Source organism: Alexandromys fortis, unplaced genomic scaffold, assembly GCF_014885135.2.
Source record: "Alexandromys fortis isolate MF-2015 unplaced genomic scaffold, M_Fortis_MF-2015_v1.1 scaffold_242, whole genome shotgun sequence".
NCBI lineage: Eukaryota > Metazoa > Chordata > Mammalia > Rodentia > Cricetidae > Alexandromys > Alexandromys fortis.
In genome coordinates this window covers 306,570-319,108 of record NW_026068123.1, presented here as the reverse complement: position 1 = coordinate 319,108, position 12,539 = coordinate 306,570, and the positions used below count along the sequence as shown (strand labels likewise).

Genomic DNA, 12,539 nt, shown 5'->3' with positions numbered 1-12,539 from the left:
CATCACACGGGCACACGCCATCACACGGGCACACGCCATCACACGGCACACGCCATCACACGGGCATACGTCATCACACGGGCACACGTCATCACATGGGCATACGTCATCACACGGGCATATGTCATCACAATGCTACATTTTTGTCAGTCCACACTGAAGCCTGACTCAGAATGACAGGACAGGAACTCCAATCCTAAACACCTCAAGAGTTGTGGGACCCTAGGCAAGGTCCTTACATGCTCTTGCCTGTTTCTCCATTGCAACCTTCATCTTGAAGAGCTGATACTTTGTCTCACTGCTGTAACCTAACTGATCTAACCTTTACTGAAAGAAACCCCAGAACACATTAGCACACCTTTCCTGCCCCACCACAGAGGCAGAAGAGGCTGTTCTGTGTGTGTTTAAGACAACGTTTCTATAAGCAGTCCAATCTGGTTCAAACTCACAATCCCCCTCTATCCCACTGAACCTCTGCTTCCAATTATGATAAACCACCCCCTTGTGGGGCCCCAGTGGGCACCTTGACAACCAGGAAGATGTCAGGAGACGGGTAGGTTACAGAGAAGATGGCGGAGCGTGCCAAGGTGGAGATGGCCGGGTGGGTGCCATGGGCCCGGAGCAGTCCCTTCACGGAGTCTGAGTTTAGGTCGAAGTAGAAGTTTTCTGAAATCTGGGGACATGAGAGGCAGCTAGCTGGGAGACACTGCTCCACAGCTCCCCACCGAGGAGGAGGAGGAGGGACAGGGGATACACCTGGGGAGATGGGAGAAGGGAGCAAGGGGGGAGGTGCCTGGGGGGAGGTGCCTACCTTCTTTTTCTCCCGTACATCATACAGGGCCAAGGTGCCAAAGATGGGTTCAATTTCAATCTCAAACCTGCGGGTAAATGGGAAGCACTCTGCTTTTGCCAGCTGTCACCCACATCCTCTGCCCTCTTCCTCTTCTTCTTTGCTTCCCCTTTTAGGACAGGGTCTGATTTAGCCCAGGTTGGCTTCCAACTCCTATGTTTCCAGAAAAGACCTCAAATTCCCAATTCTGCCTCTGTCTCTCAAATGCTGGGTGACAGGCGTCACATCCTGTCTCTGCAGTGCTGTGGACAGAACCTGGGGCTTCGCATGTGCCTGACCAGTATTCTACCCGCTGAGGTACGCCCCAGCCCCTGTGGGCTTTGATGGGGACATGAGACTTCCTACTATTTTAGGCAGCTCTGTGCATGTATGAACTCATCATACCTTTCCCTCCCCTGTGAAGTGAGTGTAGATGGGGAAACCGAGGCACAGAACAGCATGGATAACCTGCTTGAGATATTGACATTTGTAAAAACAAGGGTCTGGCTGGGCGGTAGTAGTGCACATCTTTAATCCCAGCAGTTGAGAGGCAGAAGCAAATGGATCTCTGTGAGTTCGAGGCCAGCCTGGTCTACAAGAGCTAGTACCAGGACAGCTAGGGCAGTTACACGGAGAAACAGAGAACTCTGTCTTGAAAAAAAAAAAAAAACCCTAAAAATCTAAAACAAACAAGGGTCTGGCTATGGCCTGCCCACCCTCCTACTGAGACACAGAGTGGAGAGGCGGAGCCTGGCTCTGAGCTCCCAGGAGCAGCAAGAAGAGCGTGGGAATGGAACAGAGCAGGAAGTGCACTCAGAGCCTGGCCTGCCCCTCCTGGACCCTATTTCTGTCTAGATCAGAGCAGGAAACAGAAGTTCCATTCTGGTTCTCGGCTCCACACTCCAAAGTTAGGAATGAAGCTGTTGGCTCAGGTAGTCATTCAACACTCACTCAGTGAGTTCCTGTTGTACACAGGATACAGAACTACGGAGTGGCTCACACAGACCTGTGATAGACACTTGGAGGAAAGGTCTTGGGGCTCAGAGAGGCTCTGGGCACAGCTCGGGGGACCAGAGGGTAGGAAGAAGCATGGCATTTCCCAGGGAGGGAGCTGGAGCTGCTAGTGGGGGGACTGGCTGAGTGGGAGGAGGTGTGTGTGTGTATGTGTGTGTGGTGTGTGTGTATGTGTGTGTGTGGTGTGTGTATGTGTGTGTGGTGTGTGTGGCATGTGCTGATGTAGAGGAAGCATGTTTAGGCATTTGTGCCTTCAGAGAGGGGAAGGACAAGCCCATGGTGTCCTTACAGGGAAACCCATCTTGGCTGCCCTCTGACTCACTTGAGTGACAGACACTTGACCAGAATCCGCTGTCCAAAGTGCTCTCGGGGTGGCTCTGGGAGGCTGCAGCGTTCTACAGCTTCATCCTGTGGGAGAGAGGGGACATCTGGGATGGTTTCTTCAGGACTGTTCTAGAATGCCTGGCCTGAGGTGAGCCGCACCAATCCCGGCTCCAGTCCCCCACACCCCAAGCTGGATGGAACTTTCCACATGGTGTTTCCCAGCCTGGAATGCCTCCTCTCCTTCTAACCCAGCCATATCCCCACTATCAGTCATAAAGCATGCTGGTCCGTTCTGTTCAGAGATATACAGGAAGTGCCAACAGATTCTGTTTGGATAGATACAGTGTATAAAGAAAGCACTCACTGAATGCTAGACGGACAGACAGACAAACAGTACAAAGTCTCTGAGTTTAGCAGTTGGGTTTCCAACTCTGTGGCTTGGCGAGGGTTGTGAATGTATTACCCACACAACAGCACGTGAGAACACTTTAGAACAGGGCTCTCCACCTCAGGGCTCTGAACAGCTAGAGGCTAAGTGGGCATTCTGAGCCACCTAACGCAGGTTAGATGACAACACTACACGTTCTCTTTGTTTTATTCAGAGACATGGTTTTATGCAGTCCTCATTGGCCTGGAATTCATAGCCAAGGTTGACCTTGAATGTCTGATCCTTCTACCCCCACCTCCCAAAGCGCTGGGATTATAAGCACGGAACACCATGCCAAGCTTGAATGCATTGTTTGTTTGTTTTTTCCTTTTTTGAGACAGGGTTTTTCTGTGTAGCCTTGGCTGTCCTGGAACTCACTCTGTAAACCAGGCTGGCCTCTGCCTGCATCTGCCTCCTGAGTGCTGGGATTAAAAGAGTGCACCACCACCACCCTGCTTGAAAGCATTTTTGACTTATATATTTTAAACTTCAAAAATATTTGTTGGTATTTAATAACCCCATGATAGCCAAGGAATATTTCTATTCTCTACAAACCCTGCAAGTACTGACTAAATAGACGGCCAGCTCTCAGTAAATGGTTAAACAAAACATAATGGTATTTACTAGGAGCCAAAGAAAATGGCTAGACATATAGAGACACATACGATAGGTGGTCAGCACACGGGTTAATTAAATAGAAAAGTATACAGTAGGCATACAATGGATGTTGGTTAAATAAATGTAGAGATAAGCACTTAGTGCTCAATAAACATCATGAGCTGAAGGTGGGGATATAGTAGGCAGCCAGTAAACACTGGCTGGATACATAGGGACCTAGTTGGGTGGTTAGACTCTGGTCTGGAGAGGGGCAGTGAGCCCTGGCACCCACCTCATCAGGTGCGGGGTACAAGGTGAGCAGGGCAGGGGCCCGGTGCTGCCTCCTGAGGGCTTCATTGCGCTGATCCACGTCCTCGGGGGCTGCCCGCTCAAGCAGGGCTGGTAGTAGTGAGTCCGCAGCCAGATTCCTCAGGCTGAAGATGCCAGAGGCCCCACTGCTTCGAGGGGTGTCCTCTGGAGAGCCTGAGCAGTGCTGGGAATCGTCCTGCAGTTGAAAATGTGCCAGCGCTGAACACCAACTGTATGCCCTGCTCTCCTGGTCTGTCCCTGCAGACATCTAACCCGCATGGGAGAGAAGCTGAGGGTAAGCCAAGGTGGGGTCACCGCTACAAGGGCCACTTGGGGGCCTGGTTGGCCTCTCCAGAAACTTCTAGAAGCACTTCTTTGTAGGGAGCTATCACTGATGTAGGGGGCCACCATATCCCACAGGTGACCCTTCTCTGACCAACTGGAGCATACCTAATGGTCTCTGGGCTAGACCAATCAGAGCCTTCCCTGGGACTTTGGTCACTGTTGCCAGGGAAAGGAGAGTTCTTTCTTCCAGGTGATTGGCTGACCTAGGATCATCCTGTCAGCTGTCTCAGCTCTGACTCCAATCTAGTTCATCTCTGCGACCTTGATTCTCTGACCTGTCTATGAGCCTCGGCTTCCCCTTGCATCTAGTTTTCTTGTTTTTTTTTTTTTTTCATTTTCCTCCCTGCCCCCCTACCCCGGCTGAGGATGAAACCCACACCTTGGCTTTGCACAGCACTGAGCTAAATCTACACCTCCTACAATTAACTACCTCTAACAACAACCATAGAAGCCTACTAGCAAGAACAAATGATTATCGGTATACAGTAGGTGTTCAGTAAATGCTGACCAACAAAATATAAGCACTAATAACTTTGCTCTCCTCAGTCTCTCTGCCGTGAAGAGGGATAAGGGTTGTGGCCCCAAGTCCCTGGATGAACGGAACACAAGCGGCAAGCCTTGGGTATCCAAACAACACGTACTTGACAAATGCGCGGAATCAGGACTTTCAGTCCTGGGGTCTGTTTCACTCACTAGGATCAAGGCTAACAGGGCATTTTCCTGAGTCCGAACCCTCAGTAATCCCAGCCAGCGGCCCCTCACCGTGTCCTCAGGACCCATCCTTTCATCCCCAGAGGTATCCTGCTCGAAGACCTGGCAAGTGAGGCCTTTCTGTCGCTCTCGCTGTGTCTCCGTAGTGACAGGGCTGTACGCCGTACTCAAGTGCTGGTACCTAGCAGGGGCATGGGGCAGGGCCAATCAGGTGGCGGAGCTGGGGACTCTGATACAGTGATACAGTGAAGTCACATGACAACTACCAAGGCCCCTTCTACTAAAGAAGTTCAGTTGCTCTTGGACCGTACAGTGGGTGACTAAACAGAGGGGCCAACCACAGACTGCAGCCCTGACACCCTCCTTCCCCTCCCGTGAACCGCTCTGGGTTGGACGCACCTTCTGCGTACAATGACCCAGTCCTCCGAGTACATCGCCACCGCAGCCCTCACCTGGGCGTCCAACTTTCTACAGCAAAATACAACGAGGGTAAACTGAGGCGGGGAACATTTCCAAAGGCCTAGGAGAAAAGAACTGTCGGTACCAACGCTTGGGAGGCTGAGGCAGGGGAGTTTCTCTGAGTTACAAACCAGGCTGGGACACAGTGTGAGATTCTGTCTTACTAACAGCAGGCTAAGCATGCAACTTAGTGGTAGGAACCAGCTTCCTGTTCACCAAGCAGTGGGTCATCCTCAGCACTACGTAGACCACCACGCCCTGGGGTGGACAGGCATGATCTGTTCTGGGATCCCGGCAGCAAGGAGACCGACTCAGAAAAACCAGATGTTCAGGTCCTGGCCTGGGCTACATGAGACCCTGCCTCAAAACACAAACTCAGGCTGGGCGGTGGTGGCACACGCCTTTAATCCCAGCACTCGTGAGGCAGAGGCAGGCGGATCTCTGTGAGTTCGAGGCCAGCCTGGTCTACAAGAGCTAGTTCCAGGACAAGAACCAGAAAAGCTACGGAGAAACCCTGTCTTGAAAATCAAAAACAACAACAACAACAACAACAAACCACAAACTCAATGGGCTGCAGAGATGCTCAGCAATTAAGAACACAGGCTGCTCTTACAGGAGACCCCAGTTCAGTCTGCAGCACCCACATGGACTCATAATCATTTGTAACTCCAGTTCCAGAGGATCTGACGCCCGCTTTTGACCTCCCTGGGCACCAGGCACACAGGTGATGCAGGGGCATGCATGCAGGTGAAACACCATATGTGTAAAATTAATAAATCTTTAAAAAGTAAAAAGGCGGGGGGGTGGGGAGGCTGGAGAGATGGCTCAGAGGTCAACAACACTGCTCCTCCAGAAGACTCAGGTTCAATGCCCAGCACCCACATGGCAGCTCTCAATTGTCTGTATGTCTGTAACTCCAGTTCCAGGGGCTCTGGCACCCTCACACAGACACACATGCAGGCAAAACACCAATGCACATAAATAAAAATAAATTAATAAAATAAGAAGTGAAAAAGAAAATGCAGCTGGAGAGATGCTGGGCAGGTACAGTGCTTGCCACACAAGCATAGAGACTGGGTTCAGATCCCCTGCACCCATGCAACAACAGTGGGTGAGCATGGTGGCCCACCCAAACCCCAGACTCAAGAGGCAAAGCAGGGCACCCCTAGAGCAAGCTGGCTGGAAAGTGAGAGACTCTGCCTCAGTACATCAGGTAGAGAATGAAAAGAATGAAAAAGGAAGATTCCTGAATTCACCTCTAGCCTCTGCACACTTACCTATCACACACACACACCCCCCACATCCACAACAACAAAGTTTTTTTTAAGTCAAAGATGCCAAAATGGAGGATCAGAGAAGGAGAGTAATTTGCCCAAGGCCACACAGGCATCCAGGGCCTGGAGCTGAAGCTGGGAGTAGAGACTTTGGGAGAGGGAGTGAGATGTCTGTGTGTGTGCAGAACGCACCCATCCTCGGGGACCCCAGACTCTGTGGTCCGACATTCTCGGGGCTGCTTCAGTAGTTCTAAGTCATCGGCTGGAAACTCTATCAAGTCCCTGAGGGGACCGGGCTCAACGTCAGGTGGCCGGCTCAGAAGCACGTCCTCGAAGTCCAGGGGTTCTATGACCTCCGTCAGAGGGACCTGATTGAAGTACAGTGGCCATGGCTCCCACTGGTGACAGGCAGGGAGTATGTTCACAGTTGACTTTAGACTGCAGGAGAGGGTGGTGGGAGCCTCTGAGGGTCGACGGGAGCCCGCAAGCTCAGACTTTCCATAGCAGCTTGGCCAGCGCCCTGCCCCCTCTCCCCAGGGACTCCAGGAAGGAAATCACACCCTGGCGTCTGGAAAGACTCTATGGTAGAAGGAATGGTCGGAGACAATTCCTGAGGCCCCACCTCTTCCCGCCGTGGCAGGAAGTCTCTTCCAGCCCCCAGTCTGGGGCCCTATCTGGGTGGTCCAGGAAGCCGGTATCATCCCCAGACCACCCTTGGAACACACGACCCTGCATTTGCACAGATGTGGGAAGGACAAGGACCCCCTCCTCCTTGGCCACTGAAGGCAGATGGCCAAGCAGCATCAGAGGAGGGTGTGTCCACTGCTGCCAGCCACTGGGCAGGGACTCACCCCCAGGGAACTACTGGAGCGTCGGCTGGAGTGGGGTGAGCCGCTGCGTTCTCGGGACACCTGTTTCCGGACCTCAGCAGCCACTGTCCTGGGAAGACAGAAAAGGCGTATGAGAACAAGAAAACTCGGGAATGGGGGGGCGGGCTTATTTGTAAGAGAGAACTTGGATGGTGAAAGGAAAAATAAAAACACAACGAGCTTTACAGAGAGAGAGACCTGTGAGATGGCTCAGCAGGTCAGAAGTCCATGACCACCTGGGCTCAGACCCCAAGACTCACATGGTAGGAGGGAGCTGACTCCCAAAGGCTGCCCCCTTACGTCGGGTGCCAAGCCAGAAAACTAATTAAAAACAACAAGGGGCTGGGAAGAGCACAGTGGTGGAGGGCTGGCCCTGCTGCTGTGGCAGGAGGCCCTGGGTTCCAGTCCCAGGGTTGCAAGCACTGCAAGAATAGATAGATAGATGATAGATAGATAGATAGATAGATAGATAGATAGATAGATAGATAGATAGATAGATAGATAAAAGCTGCTGGTCCCTTCCCACATCAGACAGGAAGTGTCACAGTGCCAGACGTGAGGAGTGACAGTTTCCTCCCCATCACCTCCCCTCTTAGACCCTCAATGTCTAGAGGAAGACACCATCCCTCCATCTTTCCTGGGTTCTTCAAACACACCAATTGGGCACTGCACTCGGAGCAGGAACCTATTCCCTTCTGTCTGTGAAGCTCTGCCCAGCCTCAGTTTACCTGTTCACAATTACCCTGACCTTAGAGGGGCCAGTGAGCATTCTGTAAGTGTATGTTCTCAGGGAGTCTAGGATGAGGCTGCCAGGGTGGAGAAGCCACCAGGACCCTCAGCTCAGAAAGAACGGCCAGATGCCAGGCCTGCTGCACTGGAATCCCAGCCTTGGAGGAGGTCGTGTTGATTCTAGGTGTTCAATAATGTTTCTTTTGTTTTGTAGTGCTGAGGATGACTTCTGGCCTTCTGCATGCTAGAAAATGCTGCAGCTGAACCATGTCCTCAGCCCCTCACCGGGGGATTCTAGGCAGGGGCTCCATCACTGAGTCATGCTACAGAAAAAGCCAGCTAGCCAGTGTATAGATAAAAGTCAAAGACAATTCATGGGAGTTGTTTTCCTCTTCCCACTATTGGCCCAAATTCGGGATGTCAGCTGGGTGGCCTCTTACCTGCTGAGCCGTCTCAATGGCCCCAGCACCAAATTAAACTTAGGCTTATTATTTACTTTAAGTGCATGAGTGCTTTGCCTGCATGTATGTGTGTAACCCTCAGAGGTTAGAAGAGAGCGGGCGTCAGATTCCCTGGAACCGGAGTTATAGCTGTGAGCCACCATGTGGATGCTGGGAACCAAACCTGGACCCTCTTAACCCCTGAGCCATCTCTCCAGGCTCCGTGAAATGAAAATGAAAATGGAAGGTTTGTGCTCAGATTCAAAACCTGCAAAGCAGAATCCTCTGAAGCATGCAGGGCTCCAGGACTAGTATTTTTAAGAGCTGCAAGGACGGGGATGGAGGCTACACCCCATCTGAGGTGGTCTTCGGCTGGAGAAAGCACAGGGGGTGGGGAGGAGGGGCAGGATGAGACACAGCCCTTGGCTTTGGAAAACAGTGGTGGGCTTGCAGCCCCAGTCATGGGAACTGCTGCTCTGTTACTATGTACATGTCCAAATTACTACGATGGCCTTATGCCACATTGCTCGGCAGTAATGGGTAGAAGGGGTGTGACGTGTATACAGATGGAGGCCAGAGGTCAGCTTCTTATGTCTCTTCTGGTACCATCCATCCTACTTCCTGAGAAAGAGTCTCTCCATTGGGATAGGTTGCTGGTCAGTGAGCTCCGGGAGCCAACCATTCTCCATCGTCCCAGAACCGGGGCTATGGTGTTCCACCACATCTGTCTTTTACATGGATGTTAGGGATTGAACGTGCGTAGGTCCTCATGCTTGCATGGCTGTTTGTTGACTGAGTTATCTTTCTGGCCCCCCAACATTTTGAAACAGGGTCTCATGTAGCCCAGGCTGGCCCCAATCTCACTGTGTAACCCAGGCTAGGTTTGCACTCTCAACCCTCCTAACTTCCATGGCTCACACGCTAAACCTCCTCTACATTCCTCCTTGCAAATCTGATAGGTTCAGGCATCCTAGGAGAACATCTCTCTCTCTCTCTCTCTCTCTCTCTCTCTCTCTCTCTCTCTCTCTCTCTCTCTCTCTCCCTCCGCACAGATATCAGCACCTAGAAAACTCTCTTCGCCACAGAGACACAGACACTCAGAGACACTACAATGACATCCCTCATTGCAATGGTTGAGACACCTACCAGGGACAATGCCTGCTGCCCAAGCTGAGAACCCACACCAGATCAACAGCCCTCAGCACTGCGGAAACAGGGACAAGAGGATCCCTGGGGCCCCCTAACCAACCAGCTTAGCTGGAGCTCCAGATCCCAGTGAGCAACCCTGCCTCAAAAGGTAAGATGGAGGGAGGCTGGCTCAGTGGCAACTTGCTGCCAAGTCTGATGAGCTGTAGAAAAAGGACCCTTGAAAGCTGTCCTCTGACTCCATACACGAGCTGTGGAACATAGGAGGGGCACGAGCTGACTTCACATCTACACACACACACACACACACACACACACACACACACACACACGGTTCACAGTGGCGGAAGTCCAGGATGTAGGACGAGGCCACATCCACTCCTGGAATCTGACTGAGAGAGACAAAAGAGGCAGGTGTGATTGTGTAATCCCCACACTTGAGAGTGGGAGACCGAAGCAGTAGCCTTGCTGCCAGTTCAAGACCAGCCTAGACACAGAATGAAAACCTGTCCCATAAAACAAAACAAACAGAAGAGCTGGGGACGGCTCAGTAAGTGCCTGCCATACAAGCATCAGCTTGGGGTCCTGTAGCTGGAGGTAGCGGCAGGCATACCAGAGCTTGCTGGGCAACCAGCCTTGCTGAATCTGTGAGCTTCAGAACCCACTAAGAGGCTTGCCTCAAAAACCAAAGTGAGGGTGGAAAGATGGCTCAGTGAGCAAAAGCCCTGTTGCCAAGCCTGATGACCTCAGCTTGATCCCTGGCATCTATACAGTGAAAGAACCAAACAGACTCCTGTGAGATGTCTGCTGACCTCCCACACACACTGGCACACACAAGTACACATAAAGTAAGTAAATGAAAATACATATATATATATTTAAAACTTAAACACGCAAGAAAATGTGGTACATTTACACAATGGAGTACTACACAGCAGAAAAAAATAACGACAGCTTGAATTTTGCAGGAAAATGGATTGAGCTAGAAAACATTATTTTGAGTGAGGTAACCCAGACACAGAAAGACAATTATCACATGTACTCATTCATAGGTGGTTTTCAAACATAAAGCAAAGAAAGCTAGCCTACAAACCACAATTCCAGAGAACTTAGACAACAATGCAGACACTAAGAGAGACTTACATAGATCTAATCTATATGGGAAGTAGAAAGTAGAAAAAGACAATATCTCCTGAGTAAATTGGGAGCATGGGGACCTTGGGGGAGGATTGAAGTAGGGAGGGGAGAGGCAGGGAAGGGAGCAGAGAAAAATGTAGAGCTCAATAAATAGCAATAAAACAAAACAAAACAAAAAGTTAAACATGCACAGTGCCTCACGTGGTCATCCCAGTACTCAGAAAGCTGAGAGGTAGGATGATTGCTGAACTTTGAAGCCACCTTGGGCTACATGGTCAGTTCTGGACTAGTTAGAAGAAGGCGAGAACCCTTCTCCAAAGGAAAGCAAGCACAAAGCAAGGTGCTGGACATGTGGCTCTGCTGTTAGAGGACTTGCCTGGCATGCAGAAAGCACTGTATTCTGGCCCCAGTGCCACTGAAACTGTGTGTAGTGCACTCCTGTAAACCTAGCATTGGGTAGGAAAGCCAGGCATTCAAAACCAGTCTTGGCTACATAGTGACTCTGAGGTCAGTGTGGGCTACGTGAGAGCCTGTCTCAAACAAGCAAACCACAACCAAGTGTAACCAAGACTCCACTCAGTTCCCTGATGTTAGGGTTCACCTGGGAATTTGTGGGTAAACTCAAAGGATAGGTAAACACAGGGTCAGGTCTGCATGCAAAACCGTCTACCTACCAAACTTCTTGGGAAGTCTTGGGACACTTCCCCAAAGTGCCTTAGGACCCCAGGATCATTTTCTGATCTTACCCTGGGCTCCACAGCTCCTATTCTCCTAGACAACACCCATCTTGCTCACTTGAACCAAAACTCAAGGGCATAGGGACTTAAGAGACAAGAAACACATGGCTATGAGACCCGAAAACTGTCCAATTGCTCTGCTCCAGGTCACATCCCTCCTCTATCCAGAACTCTCTATGGTTCTCACTTCACCTGGGACCAAAGTCAAAGTCCTCCTTCTAGTCCTCAAGACTCTCTAAAATCTATTCCCTCTGTGGCCACAGGGCCTTTGCACTCACTTCTTCCCTGGATGATGGTCCAGAGATCTTTTCCATCCTTTAGGTAGGTGCTTGAAAGCACCAGCCCCTCCCACATAGCTGATGAGCCTCCCCACCTGCTTCCTGTCTTATAGATCCCCATCATATCACTGTCACATCTATCTGGCACCTGTTTGTCCCACCATGACAAACCCAAGAGAGGGGCTACTTCTTGTGTTTCCATTAGTGTGGGACCCACAAACGGCGTCTCCCACCTAAGGGTGGTCAGTGGATCGGATTCCAGAGATGATTACGAACCCGCCCCAGTTTTGAGCCTTCTTCCAAGCTCTCTCCCAATCACCAGTGGCCACGGGAAAGGATCCCCGAGCATCTGTCTCCTGTCCCCCTCCACCGTCTGCCCACCAGCTGGTTCAGTCCCCAGCCCCCTCGCCCCCCCCTCCTGCGCCCAGGCGGTGTGGCAGGAGACTGGGGGCTGTCCCCAGCTGTCCTCCAGCTCCGGCAGCTCCCTCTTCTTCCCAGACAGCTGGGTTCTGGGACCCTAGGCGGGCGAGGGGCTGAGAATTTCCTCCGGCCGGTGAGGAAAGGACAGGAGAGAAGCTGGAGGGTCGGGATGCAGCCCCGGCGCTCCGTGGAGCCCGTCCGCACCGATTCAGGATGCGCTTCCTCCTCCGGGAAGTCCTCGGGGAGCCCGGCACGCCCCCGCTACCACTCCTCGCCAGCCCCCAACACTCGCCCTCGCCCTCGCCCCCGCCCCCGCCCATCCTGCCCAGAACGACAGTGTCCACGGCCGCACTCGCTACCTGTTGATCTTGTGAGCGAAGGCGCGGCGCTCCGAGGCCGCCATGACGCCCCGCGTCCCGCCGCAGTCTCCCGAGTCTGGGAAGTCGGACTGGGCGGGGCCGGCGAGCGGACGGGGCGGGGCCTGTACTGATGGG

At 52.0% G+C, this 12,539-nt stretch overlaps 1 protein-coding gene across 10 annotated transcripts in view; it reads right to left on the bottom strand.

Annotated features, from left to right (window-relative positions):
• Positions 1-12,539, bottom strand: part of Dock6 (dedicator of cytokinesis 6) — a 59,496-nt gene extending 46,957 nt beyond the window's left edge. For 8 of the 10 annotated variants that reach the window (XR_007589199.1, XR_007589201.1, XR_007589200.1 and 5 more), the window contains exons 1-9: positions 12,405-12,539; positions 7,141-7,228; positions 6,482-6,657; positions 4,956-5,024; positions 4,608-4,737; positions 3,484-3,696; positions 2,166-2,251; positions 812-878; positions 524-673 (exon numbers count right to left, since the gene is read on the bottom strand). Coding sequence is in view for 7 of the 10 variants with exons in the window: in XM_050125592.1 (XP_049981549.1) it covers positions 524-673; positions 812-878; positions 2,166-2,251; positions 3,484-3,696; positions 4,608-4,737; positions 4,956-5,024; positions 6,482-6,657; positions 7,141-7,228; positions 12,405-12,448 (1,023 nt within the window). In the remaining 3 variants the exon portion in view is untranslated. Of the gene's footprint in view, positions 1-523; positions 674-811; positions 879-2,165; positions 2,252-3,483; positions 3,697-4,607; positions 4,738-4,955; positions 5,025-6,481; positions 6,658-7,140; positions 7,229-12,404 lie in introns of those variants that run through there. The other 2 variants (XM_050125596.1, XM_050125597.1) reach the window with 2 other exon arrangements.